Source organism: Mastigoproctus giganteus, chromosome 6, assembly GCF_048544385.1.
Source record: "Mastigoproctus giganteus isolate SK-2022 chromosome 6, ASM4854438v1, whole genome shotgun sequence".
NCBI lineage: Eukaryota > Metazoa > Arthropoda > Arachnida > Uropygi > Thelyphonidae > Mastigoproctus > Mastigoproctus giganteus.
Window position 1 is genome coordinate 205,018,105 of NC_143580.1, and position 26,967 is coordinate 205,045,071.

The window sequence follows — 26,967 nt, forward strand, 5'->3', positions numbered from 1 at the left end:
TCCATCCTTTGTTGTGGAAGTTGATAGCCTAAATAAATTTAAGGCTAAGCTGGACAGGTATTTTGAACGAACGGAGGGGTGAAATGGGAGTGGTTTTTTTTTTTTTTTTGGCTGATGCTGCATAAGCTTGCTTTCTTGCATCATATGCCTCTGCTAATGCTAATGAATGTACTGTTGTTCCACACAGTTGGTATGCTATTCATGGATTACTTCTACCTATATGGCTGTATCTTGCATTTGTCAATGTGAAATTTCAGTGCCCACTTCTCAGACCATCTGCCTAATTTTTCTAGATCTTGTTGCAATAGCAATTGGCATTCTCTGATTACTATTATTAATTACCCTGGCTACCTTTCTATCATCTGCAATTTTAGGCCTGATATGGCTTCATTGATATTATTTATAAATATTGTAAACAACAATATGCCAAACACTGAATCAGCATGATGCTCAATTAATAACATTAGTCCAAGAAGATAGCCATTGATAACTACTCTCTCTCTCTTCTCTTGCTCAGCCATCCCTTTATCTGTAGCAGTAACTTGCTCCTGATGCCGCACTGCTCCAACTTCCATAGCAGTCTTTTATGTAGAACAGTATCAAAAGCTTTACTGAACATGATGTTAGAATTGTTTTTTCCATCCAGTTCCTCTGTTACTACATAATAGTATCCAATCAGAACTGTCAGAGCACCTCTGTAGACAGGTGGGCAGGAGCAGCAGTGCATAGCACACGCTTCTTGATTAGACCGGGGTTCGAGCCAGTGACCATCAAATATGGAGGATGCAAAAAGGTCAGGGAATGACCACCGCATATCCCTGGAACAATATGGCCATAGTTGCTAATGCTCCTAAAAACCAAATAACAACAACAACAACAGAATTGTCAGACAAGATCATCCTTTAGCAAATGCATACTGTGATTGCTGTATAATTGCATTCTCTCCTCTTTACCTCGTTAATTGGCGACTCCATTAATTTCACTGGAGCGGATGTCAAGCATACAGAATTGTAATTTCTCACTGTACCCTTTGATCTCCCTTTGTGAATTAGGGATGCATGGAAGGGGATGAATCAGGTTGGTCCACTTGATATCGATGGTTTGACTGTTGATGAACCTGCTCAGATAGCGGACAAACTGAATGAGTATTTTTCATATACATTCACACATGAGTAATTCTGTACGGAAGTAGAGGAAAGAAGCTTATTAAACTCTAACAGGAAGCTTAATGATTTTGTAATAACTGAGAGCAAAGTGGAGGAGAAATTGTTGAAGTTAAACATAAGAAAGGCACTTGGGGTGGATGGGATCTATCCAGTTATATTAAAGGATTCAGCAAAGGAAGTAAGCAAACCCTCAGTCATAATTATGAGCACATCCTTGGGCTCAGGGGAAGTCCCGACTGACTGGAGATGTGCAAATGTATCCCCAATTCACAAGAGAGGATCAAAGAGTTATACGAGTAATTACAGACCTGTTAGTTTAACTTCTGTACCAGGGAAAATAATGGACTCACTTGTTAAAGAAGAATTGCAGGATCATCTAGACATGACTGCAGTGATAGGCACAACATGGATTTGTTAAGGGGAAGTCTTGTCTGACAAATTTGATTGGATACTATTAGGTGGTTACAAAGGAACTGGATGCAAAAAATAATTTTTATATCATATACTTGGATTTCAGGAAAGCCTTTGATACTGTTCCACATGGAAGACTACTATACAAATTGGAGCAGTATGGTATTAATGGCGAGTTGCTACAATGGATAAAAGGTTTGGTTAGTGGGCGAAGACAGGGAGTGGTAATCAATGGATGCTGCTCTTCATGGACTGATTTTATTAGTGGAGTCCCCCAGGGTTCGTTGTTGGGCGTGCTGTTGTTTTGTATGTCTATCAGTGATATTGATGAAGGTATATCAGGCTTAATGTCCAAGTTTGCAGTTGATAAAAAGGTTGACAGGAATGCTACTGACAACAGTAATGGCAGTGTGCTACTGCAACTGGATCTAGAAAAGTTGGGCAGATGGGTTGAGAAGTGGCAACTGAAGTTTAACATTGACAAACGAAAGTACTGCATATGGATAGAAGTAACCCCAGAGAAATGTACCAAGTTTGCAGTATTACACTCAGGGTGGGGGAGAATGAAGAAGAACTAGGAGTTGTTGTGCAGTTAGGTATGAAGTTTTCTGACAATGCAGACAGGCTGCCAGAGTAAGTTATCGGGTATTGTCAGTGACGTATAGGAATTTTGGTAGTAGGGAAAAGGAAGTGATTATCCCTTTGTATAAAGCAATGGTCAGGCCACATCTTGAGTACTGTGTACAGGTCTGGAGGCCTCATTTTAGGAAGGATGTAGAGTAGGATTGTCAGGTTTTCCTAAAAAAAAAAAAAAAAAAAAGATTTTTGTTGATACAATTAGTTTTAAAAAATACAAGAAAATTCAAATTGTGTGATATTTTAATTGTACATTAAACCCATCAACAAATATCTTCTTTCATCTTCTCAACCTCCAACCCAAGCACAGTACTAAGTACTATAGGTTCTAATACCTCTCATGTTTGGGGTTTACATAAAATAAAAAAAAAAAAAAAAACCCTCGATTTAATGGACTAATAGGGATGTCTGTTAATGCCGAAAGTCCATTAAATCGAATGTAACCTGGGGAGGCATTTTTTGTTGTTTTTGATGTAAAAACAAAAACCTTTAATACAATATACAGTACTGTGCAATATAATATACAGTACTTTAATACAATATACAGTACTGTGCAATGGTCCTTGAGGTTGTCACAGACATTTTCTCAGATATGCCAGACAAGCTGCACTTGCTACCTGGGAGTCTAAAATGCTGATGGAACTGGGTAACACTCAAGTCAAGTGGACCCAATTTCGGCGAAGTCCGGACGATCTGTGACAGCCAAATCCTCTGCTTTCACCTTCATGATGGTGGGACTGTTAGTAATTCTGGGTTGAATTTGAAAGTGTCTGCAATTCTGCCCAGACACGATAGGAGGGAGTATATGATGAGAGCCTTGTCGATCAGTTCGGCCCTGGAAAGATTGTGCAAGGCTCAAGGGGTAGAATTTTTTTCAGCCTGGACTGTACTTGTTAACAGGAGAGATTGCTTCTACAGGGATGGGATACACTTAAATAGAAAGGGTGCAAGAATATTTGCTGATGCTATCGAGGCAGTGTTAGGTGGGTCGGAAAACTGCTAGCTTGGGAGGAGACAAAGACCAAAAGATTGACAGTAGCCACTGGCAGAGGTGAAAGAGATTCTTGCACCAAAGATTCTTCTATTAGAATGAGCAGAAGCCTGAAAAACAAGATGCATGGTATTTCAGAGACTGCTGGGAGCCATTGCGGTACAAGTAAACACATGGGTTGTGTTAGGGTAGCTAAGAATAGAAACAGGTGCAGGTATACTTGCGTGTACACCAATGCTAGGAGTTTAGTAAATAAATTTGATGAATTTGAGGTATTGCTCAAAACATCAAAGGCAGATATTGTTGGGATATCAGAGACGTGGTGTCACACAGATATAAGGGATGCAGAACTGCAATTTGGGGAGTACAACGTCTACAGAAAGGATAGACAGGATAGGAATGGGGGAGGGGTTATGCTATTAGTTAAGAAACACATAAAAACCAAGGAAGTGAAGCCAGTCGACATCGCCGGACAGTGCAGTGTTGAGTCAGTTTGGTGTGACATAAGCATTGGGAGATCAAAATTGAGAGTAGGAGTGAGTTATAGGCCTAATGACTCTGATGAGTATAATAAGGAACTGTACAGGGAAATAGAGTGGACCAGTAAATCAGAGAGTCTTATAATGGGAGATTTTAATTTCCCAGATATTGACTGGAATTTGGGGGCTGGTTACTCACACACTAGCAGGGCTTTTGTGGATTTATTGGATGAGTGTTTTCTACATCAGCATGTTCGGGAGGCAACTAGAGGGAGTAATACACTTGATTTGATTATCAGCAGTGATTCTTCATGCATTAAGAATCTGCAGATAAATGAACCACTAGGTGGCAGTGATCACAGTGTGCTGAAGTGGGATTTACTCAAAGAGGTAACTACCATTAGGGGTAAAGGGAAGGGTTATTGCTTCCGTAAAGGAGGCTACGATGGACTGAGACAGTATTTAAATTCTATACAGTGGGACCAACTGATGATGTTACCAACAGCAAATTCAAAATGGGAAGCATTCAAAGAACTTATCTTGGAAGCTACTAGGCTTTACATACCAACTAAGAAATATTGTTCAAGGTTTAGGCCAAAATGGATGTCAGATGAACTAATGAGGCATATGGCAGAGAAGAAAAATGCATGGGATACTTACAAATTAACACATGGCACAGAAGCCTATGATAGATACAAGTTGATATGCAACCAAGTTACAAAGGAGGTTAGGCAGGCGAAGGCAGATTACGAGAAATCCTTGGCAAGGGATGCAAAGAAAAACAGCAAAGAGTTCTTTACTTATGTAAACTCTAGAAGGAAGGGGATGAATCAGATTGGTCCACTTGATATTGATGGGTGAACTGTTGAAGATCCTGCTCAGGTAGTTAAAAAACTAAATGAATATTTTGCATCGACATTCACACATGAGGAGTTATTCAGCAAGGGGAATGCCAGAGGTGTATTCAACTCTAGCAGTAAGCTACAGAATCTTGAAATAACTGGGAGTAAAGTGGAGGAGAAACTGTTGAAGATAAACACAAGAAAGGCACCCGGGGTGGATGGGATCTATCCAGTTATATTAAAGGAGGCAGCAAAGGAAGTAAGCAAACCCTTAGCCATAATTATGAGAGCTTCCTTGGACTCAGGGGAGGTACCCATAGACTGGAAATGTGCAAATGTGACCCCAATTCACAAAGGAGGATCAAAGGCTGACACAAGTAATTATAGACCTGTGAGCTTAACTTCTGTTCCAGGAAAATTAATGGAGGCACTGGTTAAAGAAGCACTGCAGGATCATTTAGACAAGACTTCAGTTATAGCTCAGACACAGCATGGCTTTGTTAAGGGGAAGTCTTGCCTGACCAACTTGATTGGATACTATGATGCAGTCACAAAAGAACTGGATGCAGGGAATAACTTTGATATTATATACTTGGATCTTAGAAAGGCTTTTGATACTGTTGCACATGGAAGACTGCTACACAAATTGGAGGCAAATTGCTGCTATGGATAAAGGGGTGGTTGAGGGGGAGAAGACAGAGAGTGGTAATCAATGGACACTGCTCATCGTGGACTAATGTTATTAGTGGAGTCCCACAGGGCTCAGTGTTGGGTCCATTATTGTTTTCTGTATTTATAAATGATATTGATGATGGTATATCAAGCTTAATGTCCAAGTTTGCAGATGATACAAAGGTTGGCAGGGTTGTCAAGGACACTACTGACAATATGCTGCTGCAACAGGATCTGGAAAGGTTGAGCAGATGGGCTGAGAGGTGGCAAATGAAGTTTAACATTGACAAATGTAAAGAACTACACATGGGAAACAGCAACCCCAGAGCAACATATCAACTGTGTGGTACTACACTGACAGTGGTAGAGAATCAAAGGGACTTGGGGGTGGTTGTGCAGGCAGATATGAAGTTCTCTGAGCAGTGCAGACGGGCTGCAAGAGTAGCTCATGGAGTATTGTCAATGATATACAGGAATTTTTCCAGCAGGGATAAGGAGGTGATTATTCCATTGTATAAGGCAATGGTCAGGCCACACCTAGAGTACTGTGTACAGGTCTGGAGACCTCATTTCAAGAAGGATGTAGAGCTGCTGGAACGAGTACAGAGAAAGGCAACAAGATTAGTGAATGGAAGAAAGGGGTGCTCTTACGAAGAAAGGCTTAAGTTTTGCAAATTACAGTATCTGGAGATTAGGCACCAGCGAGGTGATCTGATAGAGGTGTATAAAGCCTTGAATGGTTAATGCTGATGGGATTCTTCCTCTAGCTCAGAAAAATCACCTGAGAGGGCATAAATATAAATTGAGGAAAGACAGATGTAGGATAGACGTGCGGAAATTTGCCGTTAGCCAGCAGGTGGTTGGTTGGTGGAACAGACGTCCATCCCTTGTGGTGGAGGTTGATAGCCTAAATAAGTTTAAGGCTCAGCTGGACAGGTATTTTGAACGAACAGAGGGGTGAAGTGGAAGTGGTTTTTTTTTTTTGGCTGATGCTGCATAAGCTTGCTTTCTTGCATCAAATGCCTCTACTAATGCTAATGCTAACCTCCATGCACAAGGACATGGTGGGTGACCATCCAGGTGTGAAAAAACGTTAGCAGGGGTCCAGGTGTTGCGCACACACACACACCACATGGAGGAATGCCGTCCCTCTATGTTACCAGGCAGTACTAGGTGGTAGATGACTCTCATCAACAGCCACCACTTTGCTTATTGGACTAAAGAGGTGGAACCAAATGTTTAGTCTCTAGAGCTAAGTTCTGGTCAACCCTTTCCTATCTCTTCCATCATGCAGTATGATTGATGACTTTTGAGGTTATGATGAACATCGTGGCAAGATCCAATATTCCTTACATTTCGAGGGTACAGCCCAGATATTGATTAGAACTTGTGGGTTGGTCACTCACACACTAGTCAGACTTTGTGGATTCATTGGATGATTGTTTTCTGCAGCAGCATGTTTGAGAGGCAACCAGAGAAAGTAATACTCCTGATCTGGTTATCAGCAGTGAACATTCGTGTATTAAGAATTTGCATACACGAATGATCACGAATGCAGAAAAAGGAACCACTAGGTGGCAGTGATCACAGTGTACTAATGTGGGATTTATTTAAAGATTTAATTACCATCAGGGGTAAAGGAAAGGGTTTTTGCTTCAGTAAAGGTGAGTACAGTGGTCTCCGACAGTTTTTAAATTCTGTACAGTGGGATAAACTGACGATGTTACCAACAGTAAATTCTAAGTGGGAAGCATTCAAGGAATTAATCGTGGAAGCTACTGAAACTTTCATACCTATTAAGAAATATTGTTCAAGGTTTAGGCCTAAATGGTTATCTAATGAACTAATGAGACTCGTAATAGAGAAGAAAAATGCATGGGATGCATATAAATTATCAAGCGACTCAGAAGCCTATGGCAGATATAAGCTAGTCTGTAATAAGGTGACAAAGGAGGTTAGGCAGGCGAAGCCATATTACGAGAAATCTTGGCAAAAGATGCTAAGAAAAACAGCAAGGATTTCTTTACTTATATAAACTCTAAAAGGAAGGGGTTGAATCTGATTGGTCCGCTTGACATCGATGGTTCGACTGTTGATGATCCTGCTCAGATAGCAAACAAACTGAATGAGTATTTTGCATCTACATTCACACATGAGGAATTATTAAGGTTTGAAAATGGCAGAAGGTTATCAAATTGTAGCAGGATACTTTATAATTTTGTAATAACTGAGAGCAAAGTGGAGGAGAAATTGTTGAAGTTAAACTTAAGAAAAGCACCTGGAGTGGATGGAATCTATCCAGTTATATCAAAGGAGGCGGCAAAAAGCAACTAAGCAAACCCTTAGCCATAATTATGAGAGCGTCCTTGGACTCAGGGGAGGTTCCCGTGGACTGGAGATGTGCAAATGTATCCCCAATTCACAAAGGGGGATTGAAGGGTGACACGAGTAATTACAGACCAGTTAGTTTAACTTCTGTTCCGGGTAAAATAATGGGGTCACTGGTTAAAGATGAATTGCAGGATCATCTAGACAAGACTGCAGCAATAATTCAGACACAGCATGGGTTTGTTAAGGAAAAGTCTTGTCTGACAAATTTGATAGAATATTATGATGTGGTTACAAAGGAACTGGATGCAAAAAATAATTTTGATATCATATATTTGGATTTCAGGAAAGCTTTTGACACTTTTGCACATTAAAGACTATTGTACAAATTGGAGCAGAATGGTATTAATGGTAAGTTGCTACAGTGGATAAAAGGATGGTTAAGTGGGAGAAGACAGAGGGTGGTAATCAGTGGGTGCTGCTCTTCGGGGACTAATGTTATTAGTGGAGTCCCAAAGGGTTCGATGTTGGGTCCACTGTTGTTTTGTATATTTATCAATGATATTGATGAAGGTATATCAGTCTTAATGTTGAAGTTTGCAGATGATACAAAGGTTGGCAGGGTTGTTAATGACAGTAATGCCAGTGTGCTACTGCAACAGGATCTAGATAATTTGGGCAGATGGGCTAAGAAGTGGTAACTGAAGTTTAACCTTGACAAATGCAAAGTACTGCATATGGGTAGAAGTAATCCCAGAGAAACGTACCAATTGTGTGGAACTACACTTAAGGTGGTAGAAAATGAAAAAGACCTGGGAGTAATTGTGCAGTCAGATATGAAGTTTTCTTAGCAATGCAGATAGGCTGCCAGGGCAGGCCATGGGGTTTTGTCAATGATATATAGGAATTTTGCTAGCAGGGAAAAGGAGGTGATTGTCCCTCTGTATAAGGTAATGGTCAGGCCATGCCTTGAGTACCGCGTACAGGTCTGGAGGTCTCATTTTAGGAAGGATGTTGATTTACTTGAGCGTGTACAGAGAAGGGCAACAAGATTGGTGAGGGGAGTGAAGGGATCCTCTTACCAAAAGAGGCTTACGTTCTGCAAATTGCGGCACCTCCGTAGCCAGGTGGGCAGGAGCAGCAGTGCATAGCACATGCTTCTTGATTAGACCGCGGTTCGAGCCCGTGAGCCACCAAATACGGAGGATGCGGAAAGGTCAGGGGATGACCACCGCATATCCCCGGAGCAATATGGCCTTAGTTGCTAATGCTACTAAACAACAACACACATTCTGCAAATTGCAGTGGCTGGAGACTAGGCACCTGCACGGTGATCTGATTGAGGCCTTGAATTGGTTGAGCACGCTGAATTCTGATGGGATCCTTCCTCTTGTTCAGATTACGAACCTAAGTGGGCATAAATTCAAATTAAGAAAGGACCGATGTAAAATAGATGTGCGGAAATTTGCCTTTAGCCAACGGGTGGTTAATTGCTGGAACAAACTTCCATCTGTCGTTGTGGAAGTTGAGAGGTTGAATAAATTGAAGGAGGAACTGGACAGGCATTTGGAGGGAATGGTGTGATTTTTTTTTTTTTTTGGCTGATGCTGCATAAACTCATACACTTGCTTTCTTGCATTACATGCCACTACTACTACCACCAGTGGCACCTTACCCCAAACACTATACCACTATATACTTAATATATGTACTATATATATCTGTATTTTTCATCACTGTAAATAGAATTAGTAGTAGTAGTGGCAAAGGTGCCTCCGTAGCCAGGTGGGAAGGAGCAACAGTCGTAGCACATGCTTCTTGATTAGACCGGGGCTCGAACCCGTCACCACCAAATATGGAGGACGTGGAAAAGTCAGGGAATGACCACCGCATATTCCCGGAGCAATATGGCCTTAGTTGCTAATGCTCCTAAAAACCAAACAACAACAGTAATGGCAAATGAGTCCTTGAGGTTGTCACAGACATTCTCTCAGATATGCCAGACAACCCATACATGCCACTTGGGAATCTAAAATGCTGATGGAACTGATATTCGGGTGACACTCAAATCACCGGAATATCGGTTAACACTCTCTGTCGTCTCCCACTCAACCATCCCTTTATCCATAGCAGCAATCATCAGTCTACCTGCAGCTTTATTCAGCACACCGAGCTGAACATTCTGACTTCGCGCCAGTTTACACAGATGGTTCGAAGTCAGAGTCATATGTGGGATCTGCTGCTGTCTTTACAGACAGTACTACATCGGAGCAGATTCCCTCTGAATGTAGCATATTTACTGCAGAGCTGCATGCAATTGAGTTAGCCTTGGATCACATTAGTAAATGCCAATACCAATGGTTCATTTTATATTCCGACTCTCTTAGCATGTTACAGGCTTTAATATCTGTGAGATATAATCCTCATCCAGTTCTGTCTAGTATTCAGCAGAAGATTCACTTCCTCTGTGGACGTGAATATGATATCCGCTTCTGCTGGATTCCCAGCCACATTGGGATTACGGGAAATGATTTGGCTGACGCTGCAGCCAAATCAGCAATTCCCAATAATAACTGCTGCCTATGGCACAATTTTAACGATTAGACACCTTTTAATTGACTGTCCAGATTTTAGCAGCATGCGTTTTACTGCTTTTAATCATCTGACCGAACCTTATACACTCAGTCAGATTTTATCTGACAATGACAACGTGTCTGCTGTTTTTAACTATTTTAAATCAATAAAAGTTTTTAATTGTATTTAAAATTTATGTTATTGTTATCTCTTGATTGGTTTATTTTTTATATACCTGTTATTATATATCTGGACATGGTGGCCTAACTACTTAGGTCGCTGAATGTTTTAACTTTTTATAATATGACCGGTATTTGGCGCATTATAGCCTCAGTTGCTGATGCGCCAATAAAACCCAAACCCAGACCACCGTAGTCACCTTTACGAAAGCAAAAACCCTTCCCTTTACGCTTGATGGTAGTTACCTCTTTGAGTAAAACCCACTTCAGCACACTGTGATCACTGCCACTTAGTGGTTCCTTTATCTGCAGATTCTTGATGCATGAAGAATATTGATAATCATGCATTACTGATAATGATGCACTACTAATAATCAGATCAAGAGTATTAATCCCTCTAGTTTTCTCCCGAACATGCTGATGTAGAAAACAATCATCCAATAAATCCACAAAAGCCTTGCTAGTGTGTGATTGACCAACCCACAAATTCCAATCAATATCTGGGAAATTAAAATCCCCCCTTATAAGACACTAATTTACTGGCCCACTTTATTTCTCTGCACAATGGCTCATTATACTCATCAGATTCGTTAGGCTTATAGCACACACACGCCTACTCTCATTTTTCTTTTCCCAGTGCTTATGCCACACCAAACAGACTCAACATTGCATTGTCCCCCCACATCAATTGGATGCAGTTCCTTAGATTTTATGTGTTTCTTAACTAACAGCATAACCCCTCCGCCATTCCTGTCCTGTCTATCCTTTCTGTACACATTGTACTCCAAAAATTCCAGTTCTGCACTGCTTATGTGACAATATGTCTCTGATATTCCAATCATATCTACCTTTGATGTCTTGATTGGCACTTGAAGCTCATCAAATTTATTAACTATACTCCTAGCATTGGTGTACATGCAAGTATACATGCACCTGTTTCTACTCTTAGTTACCCTAACACAGCCTATGTATTTACTTGTTCCACTATGACTCCCAGCAGTCCTGGAAATTCCCATTGCCTTGCTTTCCAGGCTGCTGCTCAATTGCATTTCAATAGAAGTAGTGCAAGAATCACTTTTACCTCTGCCAGCGGCTACTGTTAATCCATTAGTCTATGTACCCCCCCCCCTCAACAAGGAGATATTGTGTCTCCTTGTCAAACTCCTTTCTCAATTTTATTTGCTATTGTCTTTGTCTAGTCTAATAAAGGAGGTAGCGTTCTCATATATTTTCTTCAGTCATAATGTATGGGGTGTCTATACCTTGTCTTTCCAGTGCTCGAAACATTGCCTTATGCTGTACGGAGTCAAATGCCTTTTCATAATCCACAAATGCCAGGCATAATGGCGTTTTATATTCATTTACTTTCTCCATTAGCTGTGATATTACGTGAAGGTGAACCATAGTTGAGAATCCTGCCCTAAAGCCAGCTTGCTCTTTCAGTTGATTATCATCAAGTATTCTTTCTAATCTGTTAGTGCATTTTGTGAAAAGTCTTGCCAGTTTCTGTGTCATGTCTCTTCGTTTCCGATTTTAACAACTCTACAGTAATTTCATCTTCCCTCGGGGTTTTCTGATTCTTCATTTTCTTCAATGCATGTTCTAACTCATCAGGAAGGATATTGAGTATGTCGTATGTGTTACTAATTTGTGATCCATCTTCCCCACTGTTGGCATCATTCCCTCACTCCTTGTATAATTCTCTATAGTATTCTTCTGCTATTTGAATTATGTCTTCCCCTTTATAAAGTACATCATTGCCATATAGCTGCTGATTTAAGTCCTTTGTTTTCCCTTAATGCTTGTTCTACTTTTCTTGTGTTAAATCTTCTTATGCCCTCTCTGAGTCTCTTTCTAATGGCTTTGCATAACTGAGTATACTCAATTTTACCCTTGTGAGTGTTTATTTTGCTCTTCATTTATCATCTTCGGTTCATCATGACAAGTGTTTCTTAGCAGTTATGTTAATTAATGGCTCATTTCTAACAGAGTCTCTCCACTCTCTGTCTCAGAGACATTCTGTTCCTGCTTCATGCCTTTTCTATAGATACTTCCATGTGCACCGTTCTTCTGAATTGGCTTCTATAATTCCTGCTCTCTCTCTCTCTCTCTCTCTCTCTCTCTCTCTCTCTCTCTCTCTCTCTCTCTCTCTCTCTCTCTTCCAAAGCAGTCTGAACATATGCCACAACCAGTCAACATCCTTTTACTATCCAACTTCAAACTCACAGAACCGACTTTCTTTCTTCCTCATTTATTCATTCAACTTGTGTTCTCTGGAATAACCTTCCTTCTTTCAAATCGAACATCAACAAATATCTTCTCTCACCTTCTCAACTTTCAACCCATTCAGGGTACTAAGTACTATAGGTCCTTGTACTAAGTACATCTCATGTTTGGGGGTTTCATAAAAAAGTTATCCCAATCCTAGGTTGGGAAACATGGTGCTAATCAGTAATCTTCCATGTTTATTAACACCAAAAAAAAAAAATTAATTGGTGCAGGAACTTCTATCAGAGGAGCTGCTCCAGAAACTTACAAATGTTATGTTGGTTTGATGTCGTGTTTTAGGGTCCATGCCGTATAGGTGACTTACTTGTGAACTTCAAACAACTACTTGATGGTAGTGTGAGGTGTAGAGTGCCATCCTGTAAGACACTTACCCTAAATGGGTAGAAATACTACAGCATTAGTAAAGGCACATTATGCAAGAAAGCAAGCTTATATAACATCAGCCAAAAAAAAAAAAAAACCCTTCTCATTTCACCCATCCACTCATTGCAAATGTTTGTTTAGTTCTGCCTTGAATATATTTAAGCTAACATCATCTACAATGACAGATAATAGTAGTAGTGGCATGTGATACAAGAAAGCAAGGGTATGAACTTATGCAGCATCAGCCAAAAAAAAAAATCACACCATTCCATCCAAATGCCTGTACAGTTCCTCCTTAAATTTATTTAACCTATCAACTTCCACAACGACAGATGGAAGTTAGTTCCAGCAATTAACCACCCGCTGGCTAAAGGCAAATTTCCGCACATCTATTCTACATCTGTCTTTTCTTAATTTGAATTTATGCCCCCTTAGGTTCGTAATCTGAACAAGTAGAAGGATCCCGTCAGAATTTAGCGTGCTCAACCGATTCAAGGCCTTATACAACTCAGTCAGATTGTCGCAAAGGTGCCTAGTCTCCAGCCACTGCAATTTGCAGAACTTAAGCCTCTCCTGGTAAGAGGATCCCTTCATTCCCCTCACCAATCTTGTTGCCCTTCTCTGTACACGCTCAAGTAAATCTACATCTTTTCTAAAATGAGGCCTCCAGACCTGTACGTGGCCTGACAAGGCGTAGCCTGACCTTTGCCTTATACATAGGGACAATCACCTCCTTTTCCCTGCTCGCAAAATTCCTATCATTGACAAAACCCCATTACCTGCACTGGCAGCCTGTCTGCATTACTCAGAAAACTTCATATCTAACTGCACAATTACTCCCAGATCTTTTTCATTTTCTACCACCTTAAGTGGTAGAAAATGAAAAATACAGTTACCCCAGAGATACATACAGTTGGTATGTATCTCTGGGGTTACTTCTACCCATATGCAGTACTTTGCATTTGTCAAGGTTAAACTTCAGTTGCCACTTCTTAGCCCATCTGCCCAAATTATCTAGATCCTGTTGCAGTAGCACACTGCCATTACTGTCATTAACAACCCTGCCAACCTTTGTATCATCTGCAAACTTCGACACTAAGTCTGATATACCTTCATCAATATCATTGATAAATATACAAAACAGTGGACCCAACACCGAACCCTGTGGGACTCTGCTAATAACATAAGTCCACGAAGAGCAGCACCCATTGATTACTACCCTCTGTCTTCTCCCACTTAACCATCCTTTTATCTATTGTAGCAACTTACCCTTAATACCATTCTGCTCCAATTTGTAGAATAGTCTTCCATGCGCAATAGTGTCAAAAGCTTTCCTGAAATCCAAATATAACATATCAAAATTATTTTTTTCTTCCAGTTCCTTTGTAACCACATCATAATATCCTATCAGATTTGTCAGACCATACTTTCCCTTAACAAACCCATGCTGTGTCTGAATTATTGCTGCAGTCTTGTCTAGATGATCCTGCAATGCATCTTTAACCAGTGACTCCATTATTTTACCCAGAACAGAAGTTAAACTAGCTGGTCTGTAATTACTCATGTCACCCTTCGATCCCACTTTGTGAATTGGGGATACATTTGCACATCTCCAGTCTGTGGGGAGCTGCCCTGATTTCAAGGAAGCTCTCATTATGGCTAAGGGTTTACTTACTTCCTTTGCTGCCTCCTTTAATATAACTGGATAGATCCCATCCACCCCCAGGTGTCTTTCTTATGTTTCTCCTCCACTTTACTCTCAGTTATTACAAAATCATCTAATTCACTTCTGGCATTCTCTTCCCTGAATAACTTCTCATGTGTGAATGTAGATGCAAAATACTCATTTAGTTTGTTAGCTATTGAGTAGAATCATCAAAAGTTGATCTATTGATATCAAGTGGACCAATCTGATTCATCCCCTTCCTTCTTGAGTTTATGTAAGTAAAGAATTCTTTGCTGTTTTTCTTTGCATTCTTTGCAAAGATTTCTCATAATTTGCCTATGCCTGCGTTATCCTCCTTTGTGACTTGGTTACATACCAGCTTATATATATCATAGGCTTCTGTGCGTCTGTTAATTTATTATAAATAAGAGATTACCTCAGGCTTTTTCATGGAATGCGAGAGAAAATTGACTGGAAGCATTCCGCGAAAAAGATTGAGGTAATCTCTTACTTTTTAATATATTAAAAAATCGTGGAAGTTATTGAGCCCTGTAGCTCTGAATTTTTTACTGTTAATTTATATGTGTCCCATGCATTTTCTTCTCTGCTACATGTCTCATTAGTTCATCCGACCTCCATTTAGACCTAAACCCTGAAAAATATTTCTTATTTGGTATGAAATCTAGTAGCTTCGAAGATTAATTCTTTGAATGCTTCCCATTTTTAATTTGCTGTTGATAACATCATCAGTTGGTCCCACCGTATACAGGGTGATTCACTACCAGTGCGACAAACTTGCAGGAGGTGTAGGGGGCACAAAGACGAATCGGAATCACATAGCAACAGGGTCCGAAATGCCTTCGTCATGCGGTAGAGGACGTTGAACGGGAGGTCGCGTGAACAGCGATCCCGCAGGAAGTCAGCATTTGCGAAGTGTTTCTATTGAAGGAACCAAGTAGCAAAAGTCCTCCAGAGTGGATAATCTGCAGGCTCCAATGATTGGACACATTGCAGATGGTATGAACTCATTTGGTTTGTTGACAGTATCCTCCATACAGTGGATTGGGAAATACTCAATCGTTGGCCTATCACTCGAGTACTCGTACTCGGATTGCCTTCTGCAAGACGCAGGACATTCTCCTCATTGTCTGGCGTCCTCGTCATTCTCTTTCGATTCATGGTACCTCTCGTGAAACAACCAGTCTCACGTAACCTTCTGTGCACACGTGCGAAAATCATATGATGAGGAGCTTGCCTGTGCGGGAAATGTGCCTGGTATAAGCGCAGAGTGCCGCGGGCGCCTCCATAGCCAGGTGGGAAGGAGCAGCAGTGTGTAGCACACGCTTCTTGATTAGACCGGGGTTCGAGCCCATCACCACCAAATACGGAGGATGCGGAAAGGTCAGGGAATGACCACCGCATATCCCGGAGCAATATGGCCTTAGTTGCTAATGCTCCTAAAAACCAAATAACGACAACAGCAGAGCAACACACCATTACAGTCCGCAGCTCCATGCGCGAGGTGTATGTCGGCCAGTTCAATTTGAATACTCCTCCATCCTACTGCCTCAGGAACCGGTTCGCAAATGCTGACTTCCAGTGGGATCGCTGTTCATGCGACCTCCCGTTCAACGTCCTCTACCGCATGATGAAGGCATTTCGGATCCTGCAATACTATATGATTCCGATTCGTCTTTGTGCCCCCTACACCACCTGCAAGTTTGTCGCACTGGTAGGAATCACCCTGTATAATTTAAATACTGTCTCAGACCATCGTAATCACCTTTACGAAAGCAAAAATAGTAGTTACCTCTTTGAGTAAATCTCACTTCAGCACGCTGTGATCATTGCCACCTAGTGATTCCTTTATTTGCAGATTCTTAATGCATGAAGAATGACTACTGATAATGAGATCAAGAGTATTACTACCTCTAGTTGCATACTGTATATGCTGCTGTAGAAAACAATCATCCGATAAATCCACAAAGCCTTGCTAGTGTGTGAGTGACCAACCCACAAATTCCATTCAATATCTGGGAAATTAAAATCCCCCATTATAAGATACTCTTATTTACTGGCCTACTCTATTTCTCTGTACAGTTGTTTATTATACTCATCAGAGTCATAAGGCCTATAACACACTCCCACTCTCAATTTTGCTTTCCCAGTGCTTATGTCACACCAAATTTGAAGGTGGTAGATGACTCTCATCGACCGGTGCAATACCACCACTTTGCTTATTGGAGGCTTGAAATGGTGAAACCCATGTTTAGTCTCTAGAGAAAAGTTTCCGGCATTCTTCCCATACTTCTCTTTCAACCCTAACCCAAGCACGGTACTAAGTACTATAGGTTCTAATACCTCTTGTGTTTGGGGTTCACATAAAAAAAAAAAAAAAACTGACTGAACACTGCACTGTCCAGCCATGTCGACTGGCTTGTACTTCCTTAGATTTTGTGTTTCTTAACTAATAGCATAACCCCTCCTCCCTTCCTCTCCTATCTATCCTTCTTGTACACATTTAATTCCCAAATTCCAAATCTGCATTCCTTATATCTTATATCCGCTACATCTCTGATATCCTAACATATCTGCCTTTGATGTTTTGACCAACACCTCAAATTCATCAAATTTGTTTACAAACTCCTAGCATTGGTGTACACAGGCCCTTGCAAAGCTGGTAATAGGAAAATAGGCCCAGGCCAGATTGGTAATGTAGGTCCCCCATTTCAAACTGCTCCTTACGTATTTTTGTACCTAATCCGAAATACATATGATTTATGATTTATATATGGGTATATACATGTAGTGTACACGATGTACTTACAAGTAACAGAACAGAATAAAAGAACTAGAATGATTTATAAAAAAAAGGTAATGGCAAGTAATTTTATTCAAAAGGTATATAAGACAATAGAGTACAGTATGGTAATAAAAAGCAGTAAATACAGTAGTACATTCGAACTGTATTTGGAAGTTCAGATCAGAAATGGTCATCACTTCTTCACATTCAGAAGTGCTTTCCATGCTTTTCTTTGAGCAAATTCATCTATTACCAGAAAAATCAAGCAACTTTGCCTTGTCGATGTTCAAAATTGAACATCGACAAGGCAAAATTGAACATCGACGATGAATTCAAACGTTCTTGCACCATTGTGGACTGAAAGTATGATTTAATTAATTTTAAGACACTGAAGTTCCTCTCATTAGAGGCCACTGTTGCTGGAAATGACAGAAAAATGTGCAACGCGATGAGGACATTTGGGTTTGGTTTGTTTGGTTTGTTTAGATTTTATTGGCGCATTAGCATCTAAGGCTATAATGCGCCAAGACCAAGACATTTGGGAAAACATTGCTGAATCTCATGTTCAGTATTTGAACATAAATTTTCTTCGGTAACACAGCATCGAATTTGAAATTCACATCAAGAATTCTTTTAAGAAGCAGCACTTCACTCTGAATATCACTTGAAATATGACTTTGGTATCACGGCTGAAACTGTTTAGCTTTTTATAACAACTCATTCTCATCTAACTTAAAGTGCCACAAAAAATCAAAAAATCCACAAATGTCCCTGACTGCAGAAAAGTGACGTGAAAGGCCATCAATAACAAAGTCAATTAGGGTGAAGAACACATTCACCCTGAAGTAATTTTCGGCGTCCTTTTGAGTTGGGTACCTTATGCAAGTAGCAAAACTATCTGGCACACCAATATTGATTGATACATGCTGTTCTTCTTTAAATATATCATTCCATTTCTCTCTCAGTTTTAGGATATCTGCCCGTAGTTGATCAGTGTTGTCCTTTTCTACATATAATGTGGCATCACGAGATTCTATTACCAAGTTGACCTCATGGATCATTGTGAGAACTTTAATCCAAATGGCTGACATCAGTACACATTCAAAGGTATTTTTTGATACCCCGAAGATCAGACTTACACTCTGCTCTGAAATTAGTAACTGCACTCAGCTATGCCACTGCATTTCTAACACTATCCAAATGCTGTGCAATTTGTGTTACACAGTCAATTCTTGTTGACTATCTTGTTTTTGACATTTTATGTAGTAAGACAGGAAAGTGTTCTTTCAGTATCTTCCACCGCTGGGGACTTGAACTGAAGACATTGAACATTTTCTGTATGATTCCAAAGAATGTTATAGCTTCACTGCAGGCTTCAGCACATTCCGTACCAATGAGATTTAGAGTATGATTTGCACAATTGGAGAAAATGCAGTTCTCATTCTTCTCCTTTAAGATAGCCTATACACCACTGTACTTTCATGCCATATTGGAGCCATTGTCATATCTTTCTTTACCCACACAGTCTTCAAAGTTCAGATCGAGACTTACTAAGAAGTCTTAAGATTTTCTCTGCAATTTCTTCACCTGTCTTTTTGGAAAATTCATGAAATGCAAGAAAGCGTTCTTCAATTGAAAAACTGGTATCTTCCCTCTTCACATATCTGATGATGAATGATAGCTGTACTTTGCGAGAAAAATCAGGCATTCCATCAACAGCAAAATACTTTATAGCTTTTATTTCTTCAATAATGCTCTTTTGCACAAATGGTTCACAGATTTTAATGAACTCATTTTGTATTTTATTTGATAGGTAGTGTACCTGGAGCCATATTTCATTCGCCTGTACATTCTGTACACATGCAACATGTTTGGCTAATACTGAATCATATTTGCTCAGAAGCTCAACAATACCCCAAAAATTTCGATTATGGCTATCGTCAATTTGTTCAGAAGAACATTGAAGTGAGCCCCCTCTCTGACAAAAATAGGATGATATCAAGAATGCAATGAAGAATTTCCTTCCATTTATTACTTTCAGCCTTGAGCTAGTCAAAATATAATTGTCAATTGAAGTTGAAGCACCACTCATTGCTGCTTTACTTGCTTTTTTCCATGCAATATAGTTTTCCTTGTGTAAGTTAGAATTTTCACGACTTGGAATGCTATCCTTTAATTTTCTCCATCCTTTCTCAATACTCCATCCTGGTTGACTGGTTAATACAGTCACATTAGAAGAGACATCCCTCTTGGTAAACAAAAAACAAGGTGCACAATACAGTGACTGCTTTGCTTGACTTCAACACAGCCAATCTCGTTTATATTTCTCTTCATTTGTCAATGTTACTGTAAAAAGGCGAGTTGGAAATGAGTGATTATCCTTTTCCTTGGGGACATCAGTTGGTACTTCAAAGTCCTGAACTTTTAGAAATGATTCAGTGTCAATTTTATTCCTCTTATCAATAAGTCCAGTGTCGATTTGTGATGTGGCGGATTTTACAGCTGCAGACCCTTTTTCATTATTATCAGCATCAGCTTCAGTTGGCAATCGTGGTTCCATTGTTTGCTCTATCAGTTTATCGTCAGTTTCTTTGGGAGTTTTACCTTCTGTAGCTGGTCCTGGTCCAACAGCCAGCCTGCTTATCAAGATCAGCATGGTCATTCTCTGATTCACATTGATGGCGATGCCTTAATTACGAAGTCAGTAATTGATTTCAATTTTTTGACCAGCTTCTTCTTGCAATCTGGCATGCTTTCCATTTTCTGCACCACTTTCATATTTTTTCATTGTCCCACAAAACTGATCTGTAGTAAAAAAAAAAAAATGTTAAGTAAAACATCTTAATTTTGTTCAACCTACCAGGGGAGTAGGCCCCTCAAAATCGTAGGTCCATAACAACTGCCCCCCCCTCTGATATAGCCTGGGTGTACACACAAGTATACATGCACCTGTTCCTATTGCTGAAGGTCAGCAATAGGGTAGCTAAGAACCCATGTATTTACTTATTCTGCAATGGCTCCCATCAGTCTCTGGAATCCCCTGCACCTTGTTTTCCAGGCTGCTGATCATTCCAATAGAAGCAGTGCAAGAATCACTTTAATCTCTCCCATCGGCTACTGTTAATCTATTAGTCTGTGTACCTTAAGTTAGCAGTTTTCCGACCCACCTAACACTGCCTTGATAGCATTAGCAAAAATCCTTGCACCCTTTCTATTTAAGTGTATCCCATCCCTATAGAAGCAGTCTCTCCTGTTAACAAGCACAGACCACCAGTCTGAGAAAAATTCTATCCCTTGAGCCTTGCACATTTTCTCCAGGGCCGGATTGATCAACAGGGCTCTCATCATATACTCCCTCCTATTGAGTGTGGGCAGAATTGCAGACGCTTTCAAATTCAACACTAACTCATAGCTTTTTTTCAACATTGACCTGTACTTGTTAAGTAATTCCACCTGTCTCCTACTCTTAATATCATTAGTGCCAATGTGTACAACAATATCACCTTTTGTGCCCTTAAAAGATGATATTTGCTCTACATTACCTCTGCACCATCAATTTCACCCTGGCAGATTTTTGCTATCAAAGTTTTGTGTATCATGTCATTCCCTACCTCACCCAAACATAGTTTTGGAGCAAAGATACTGTTGTCTGTGATGGTAAAAACATACTGGTTGAAATGTCGCGCTTCTCTAATGTCTGCCACCCACCGAATGCATTCCCTCCTATCTAATGAATGGAAATTCATTGCATATAGCTATGTATGAAACCTATACTTCCTTATATTCCCTTATTCCCGTTGTAATAGTAGTGGGAATAATGGTATTTCAAGTCATTAAGCAAGACTTGAAACTTACCTATACATATGTGTATGGTTTTAACCTGCATATGAAATTTCAGAAACTTGAAACCAGCTGTTGAGATATTTAATCCCAGAGTGGTAAGTTTCTGTATGTTTACCCTTTATAGGCTTGATGACACATTGAGTATTTTCTTTACTGCATTAAACTGTGTTTTTTTAACTTGATAGCTTCCATTTTCACAAACAAATTTTTCCAAAGATAAATTGATGTATACCGTTTGCTATTTTACTAACTGACAGATACAGCACAAAGAAAGGCTGCCATCATTATTTCTTAGTGGCAAAAACCTATTACATGAAGCATTACTGCTTATAGAATTATTTCACTTTGTATTTAAGGTCAGCAATAGGAGTAGATTTTTATAATTCTTTTGTGGGCACTTTTGCTTGGAGAAGCCCAGAGAAACACGTATGGAATCTGATTTGTACATCATGTTTAATGGGAATGCATTTGACCCAAATTGAATTATAATATCCAAAATGAATCATATTCTCATTATACATATTGTAATGAGCTTTTACTGTATTATTACAGTGCAGATGCATTCTGGTATATAATTAGCACACCCCTTTTTTTTAATATAGTGTTCTTAGTGATCCATTCTATAAAGATGCAATAGAAAATTCTGCTAGTTATAATACTCGGCTTTGTATGGAACGAAAGATGCGATTACCATTCCTGGATGCACAGACTGGAGTAGCCCAAAGTGATTGTGTGCTGTGGATGCAGAAGTGGCAAAGAATGCCGGGGATAACTCAAGGTCAGATATATACATATCCTGCAAAAAGATGGAGAAAGAAAAGAAGGCAGTACTTAATGAATGATCGCTACCTTACACGATATGCCAAGGAAGTTGATGCAAATGAAACAGGTAAGAACACTTAAGGTGTTAAAACAGCATAAGACAACTGAAGTCACTAGTCAGATAAATGTTCTTGCACAGAAGAAACTTTTAGAAAATGTTAAGAATAAATTCAGCTGTTTACTGACATCTGTTTTGTAGACTCCTAAAGCTTCATTAAAAAAAAAATAAATAAAGAGTAGTGAGTGATAGGTCATTTATTTTGATCAAAATCATGAAAAGAACCAGTTGTACACTTTAGAACTTCATTGCAACTTATGTAATACATAATGCATTGTTGTTTATTTTATTATTAATTAATTTTTTTTAAAATTTCATGTTGGCGAAAAGCAGAAATTTTGTTCATGTTGTCAATTATAATTGTATTTTACTTCTTTCAACCAAAGACAAATCTTTCAAGGTCATAGTGTGAGAATCTGTTTGTCTTATTTGGAATAATAAGAAATCACTTGTTCACAATAATATCTAAGCTAATGTTGATTCTCACAGTATGACTGAAAAGTTCATCCTTAGTTGAAAAAGATATGATCATTATTCATAGTGTTATGACTAACCATTCTCCACTGAAGAATGATTGTAAAGTGTGAATTATCTAGTAACTACAAATGAATATAACAATTTTTCTTTAAACCAAGATTGTCCTAATAACTATTTCTTTCATAATTGCTTCCATAAATGCTAAGTAAAGAAACATTATGAGGGGCAGTTAGAAGGTAAGTTTAAATGAAACAAAAGGAAAAAATTTCTATGGTATATTTACCAAAACAAACAAACAGTTTAATTGAATAATCGCTCGTAAACCATTTGAAAGTAATAATGCTGCAACTCCAGCATATTACATATTGTGAGGCGCCTCCGTAGCCAGGTGGGAAGGAGCAGCAGTGATTAGACCGGGGTTCGAGCCCGTCACCACCAAATACGGATGATGCGGAAAGGTCAGGGAATGACCACCGCATATCCTGGAGTAATATGGCCTAAGCTGCTAATGCTCCTAAAAACCAAACAACAACAACAACAACAACATATTGTGACCCCAATCCACAAAGGAGGATCAGAGGGAGACAGGTAATTACAGACCTGTTAGTTTAACTTCTGTTCTAGGGAAGTTAATGGAGGCACTGGTTAAAGAAGCATTGCAGGATCATCTAGACAAGACTTCAGTTATAGCTTGGACACAGCATGGGTTTGTTAAGGGGAAGTCTTGTCTGACTAATTTGATTGGATACTATGATGAAGTCACAAAGGAACTGGATGCAAAGAATAACTTTGATATCATATATTTGGATCTTAAAAAAGCCTTTGATACTGTTGCACACGGAAGGCTGCTGCACAAATTGCAGCAGTGTGGCATTGGAGGCAAATTGCTGCTATGGATAAAGGGATGGTTGAGTGGGGAGAAGACAGAGATTGGTAATCAATGGACACTGCTCTTCGTGGACTAATGTTATTAGTGGAGACCCTCAGGGTTCAGTGTTGGGTCCATTGTTTTCTGTATTTATAAATGATATTGATGATGGTATATCAGGCTTAATGTACAAGTTTGCAGACTATACGAAGGTTGGCAGGGTTGTTAATGACACTAATGACAGTACACTGCTGCAACAAGATCTAGAAAAGTTGAGCAGATGGGCTGAGAGGTGGCAAATGAAGTTTAACATTGACAAATGTAAAGTACTACATATGGGAAGCAGTAATCCCAGAGTAACATATCAACTATGTGGTACCACACTGACAGTGGTAGAGAATGAAAAGGACCTGGGGGTAATTGTGCAGGCAGAGATGAAGTTTTCTGACCAGAGCAGACGGTCTGCAAGAGTAGCTCATGGTGTCTTGTCAATGATATACAGGAATTTTTCTAGCAGGGATAAGATTATCCCCTTGTATAAGGCAATGGTCAGGCCACACCTTGAGTACTGTATACAGGTCTGGAGGCCTCATTTTAAGACGGATGTAGAGCTGTTGGAATGAGTACAGAGAAGGGCAACAAGATTAGTGAATGGAACAAAGGGTTGTTCTTACAAAGAAAGGCTTAAGTTTTGCAAATTGCAGTGTCCGGAGACTAGGCACCTGCGAGGTGATCTGATTGAGGTGTATAAAGCCTTGAATGGTTTGAGCATGCTCAATGCAGATTGGATTCTTCCTCTTGCCCAGAATCGCCTGAGAGGGCATAAATTCATATTGAGGAAAGACGGTTGTAGGATTGATGTGTGGAAGTTTGCCAGCGGGTAGTTGGTTGGTGGAACAAACTTCCATCTGTCATTGTAGAAGTTGATAGCTTAAATAGATTCAAGGCAGAACTTGACAAACATTTGGAGCAAGTGGATGGGTGAAATAAGGGTTTTTTTTTTTTTTTTTTTTTTGGCTGATGCTATATACGCTTGCTTTCTTGCATCATGTGCCCTTGCTAATGCTAATTAGGTAAATAAGGAAAACATATTTACACCCCAGGAAGAGCCCATCAGTCCTTTGCAAGGCTGGAGCGATGCTGCGATGTATGTTATTATTATTATTAGCCCTATGGTGCAAGGAAGCCCGAGGCTTATGTTGCACCAGCCAAAAAAAAATTTCTGAATTACCCTGTGAGAGAGAGAGAGAGAGAATAAGAGTCAGAAGTAGAAGGGAAGGGAATCACCAAGAAAGAGAAGAACGATAATATCTAGCTCAAGACCCTGGGTGTGTGTGAGGCGCCTCTGTAGCCAGGTGGGCAGGAGCAGCAGTGCGTAGCACACGCTTCTTGATTAGACTGGGGTTTGAGCCCGTGACTACTAAATACGGAGGATGCGGAAAGGTCAGGGAATGACCACCGCATATCCCCGGAGCAATATGGTCTTAGTTGCTAATGCTCCTAAAAACCAAATAACAACAACAACCCTGGGTGTGCCAAGCCCATACTCACCAGATGTGAGCCATGCAAAAAAATTGACGAAATCCAACATCAGGACAAAAGCAGACTCCCAAATAAGAGAGACTTTGAAATCATAAAATAAAATAATAAGAAGAAAGAATAAGGGTATCAGAGGCATGATTTCCTCAGGGAAATCCACACCTGTCAGTATCCAAAAGGTGTTGTATCTATAAATTGAACTGCTGAAATGAAGCTAAACATCCACTGGTGCCCCCTATATAACATATAGTAAGTCAAAGCAAAAGTAACTAACAACAGAAAAAAAAACTCAGATACAGCCAGCCCTCTTCAGACTAACTTAAAAAAGACATGTACAAAATGCAAATTTTGATTCGACCAATGGCAAGTCGACAGAGCTGAAACTAATGCAAATATTTATTAAACTGATGTAGATATTTTATTAAACTGATTTATTAACCATGTTATATTTACCTTAATAACTGAATATTTACTAATACAAATATTCAGTTATTTGGGTAAATATAACATGTAAGTTTTTTTCTTTCTTTTTAAGTTCTTATTTGAAGTTATTATTTGGTACAGACAGTCAGTAATATTTTTCTTAAAATTAGTTTGTCAGTAATATTTTTCTCTTTTTTTTTCTCATCTTCCTGTTCCCCTCCTTTCTTTTTAATTTTTATGTGATCTTTGGTGCAGTTAGCCCTCCCTGTATGTGTTCTTTCACAATTATTTTCTTTTAAGTTACCAGCTGGGATTTAACCAATATTATTAATTAATATTATTTTGTTTATTTAATTATATTCATTTATTTTCTTCGATAGTCTGATTTGTTAATTTTATATTGCATATTTACAGTATTTTTGGCTTTGTTGATTTGACATTGGTTGGCTCAAAATTTGGTTTTGAGGGCTGGCCGTATTGAGTTGTTTCTGTGATTAGTTAAGTTCTTTTGTTTTGATTTTCCATAGGTCATATAGGGGCATTAGTGGATGTTTGGCTTTTTCAGCAGTTCACTATGGAAATACAATCTTTTGAGGGGGGGTTGACAGGTGTGGGTACTTCCAGAGAAAATCTTTATTTGGATTTCCTCAGGGTGTCTCTTATTTGGGAGTCTGCAATTGTCTTGGTGGTGTATTTCTTCGGTCTTTGTGTTAACATAGGTCACAGTGTTGCTCCAACCTTACAAAGGACTGAGAAGCTCTTCCCAGGGCATAGGTTGGTTTTCCTTATTCTATTAATATATAAAATAATAAAGAGATGATTGGTTGATTAGTTTTTTTTTCTATAATGGTAACAGAAATAATTACCTACTGCGTAATATGCTGAAGTTCTGGCATTATTACTTTCACATGAGTTCAAGAATGATTATTTAATTAAAAATGCTTTGTTTATTTAAGTTTACAGGGCATTTAATTTGAAACTATTTATTATGCATATGAACAATGCAGGCTAGTTGTACTGCCATCCCACTACTTTTGAATGTAGTGGGATGGCAGTCAAAGCAAAAGTAATGGAGATGTGTCTTGGACTTTGTTATTCTGTTCTCTTTTTTTTGGAAGTTTTTTGTCCTTTTGATTCAACCATTATCTCACTTCTTTTAACACCACAATGTCATCACTTTAAAGTGCGGTGTGGCCTCCAGTACTTTGCTTCAATGTAGAAAATGATGGTAATTGCTAGATGCCAGGTGAGAGTTAAATACAGGATATAAGAAAATGATGGTAATTGCTAGATGCCAGGTGAGAGTTAAATACAGGATGCTCCAATATCTAATGTTATCTGCAGTTGTTGCTATTAATGCATATTTACACTAATAGCAACAACTGTTCTTTTCTCGACACTCCTCCATACTAACTCTTCTACTACAAAATTCCACACACCATATTATTACGCCCACCAGCTCATAATATCTTCACCATAAAATTTCAGAATCTGCTAGTGGATTATTGCTGTTGATGCACATCTTGCATTCAAAACTG

General features: G+C 39.3%; 1 protein-coding gene across 3 annotated transcripts in view; it reads left to right on the forward strand.

Annotated features, from left to right (window-relative positions):
- Nucleotides 1–26,967, forward strand: part of LOC150084897 (zinc finger protein ubi-d4-like) — a 316,607-nt gene that overhangs the window by 23,053 nt on the left and 266,587 nt on the right. For all 3 annotated transcript variants that reach the window (XR_016547118.1, XM_090376684.1, XM_090376685.1), the window contains exon 2: nucleotides 21,845–22,131. Coding sequence is in view for 2 of the 3 variants with exons in the window: in XM_090376684.1 (XP_090232810.1) it covers nucleotides 21,845–22,131 (287 nt within the window). In the remaining variant the exon portion in view is untranslated. The remainder of the gene's footprint in view (nucleotides 1–21,844; nucleotides 22,132–26,967) is intronic.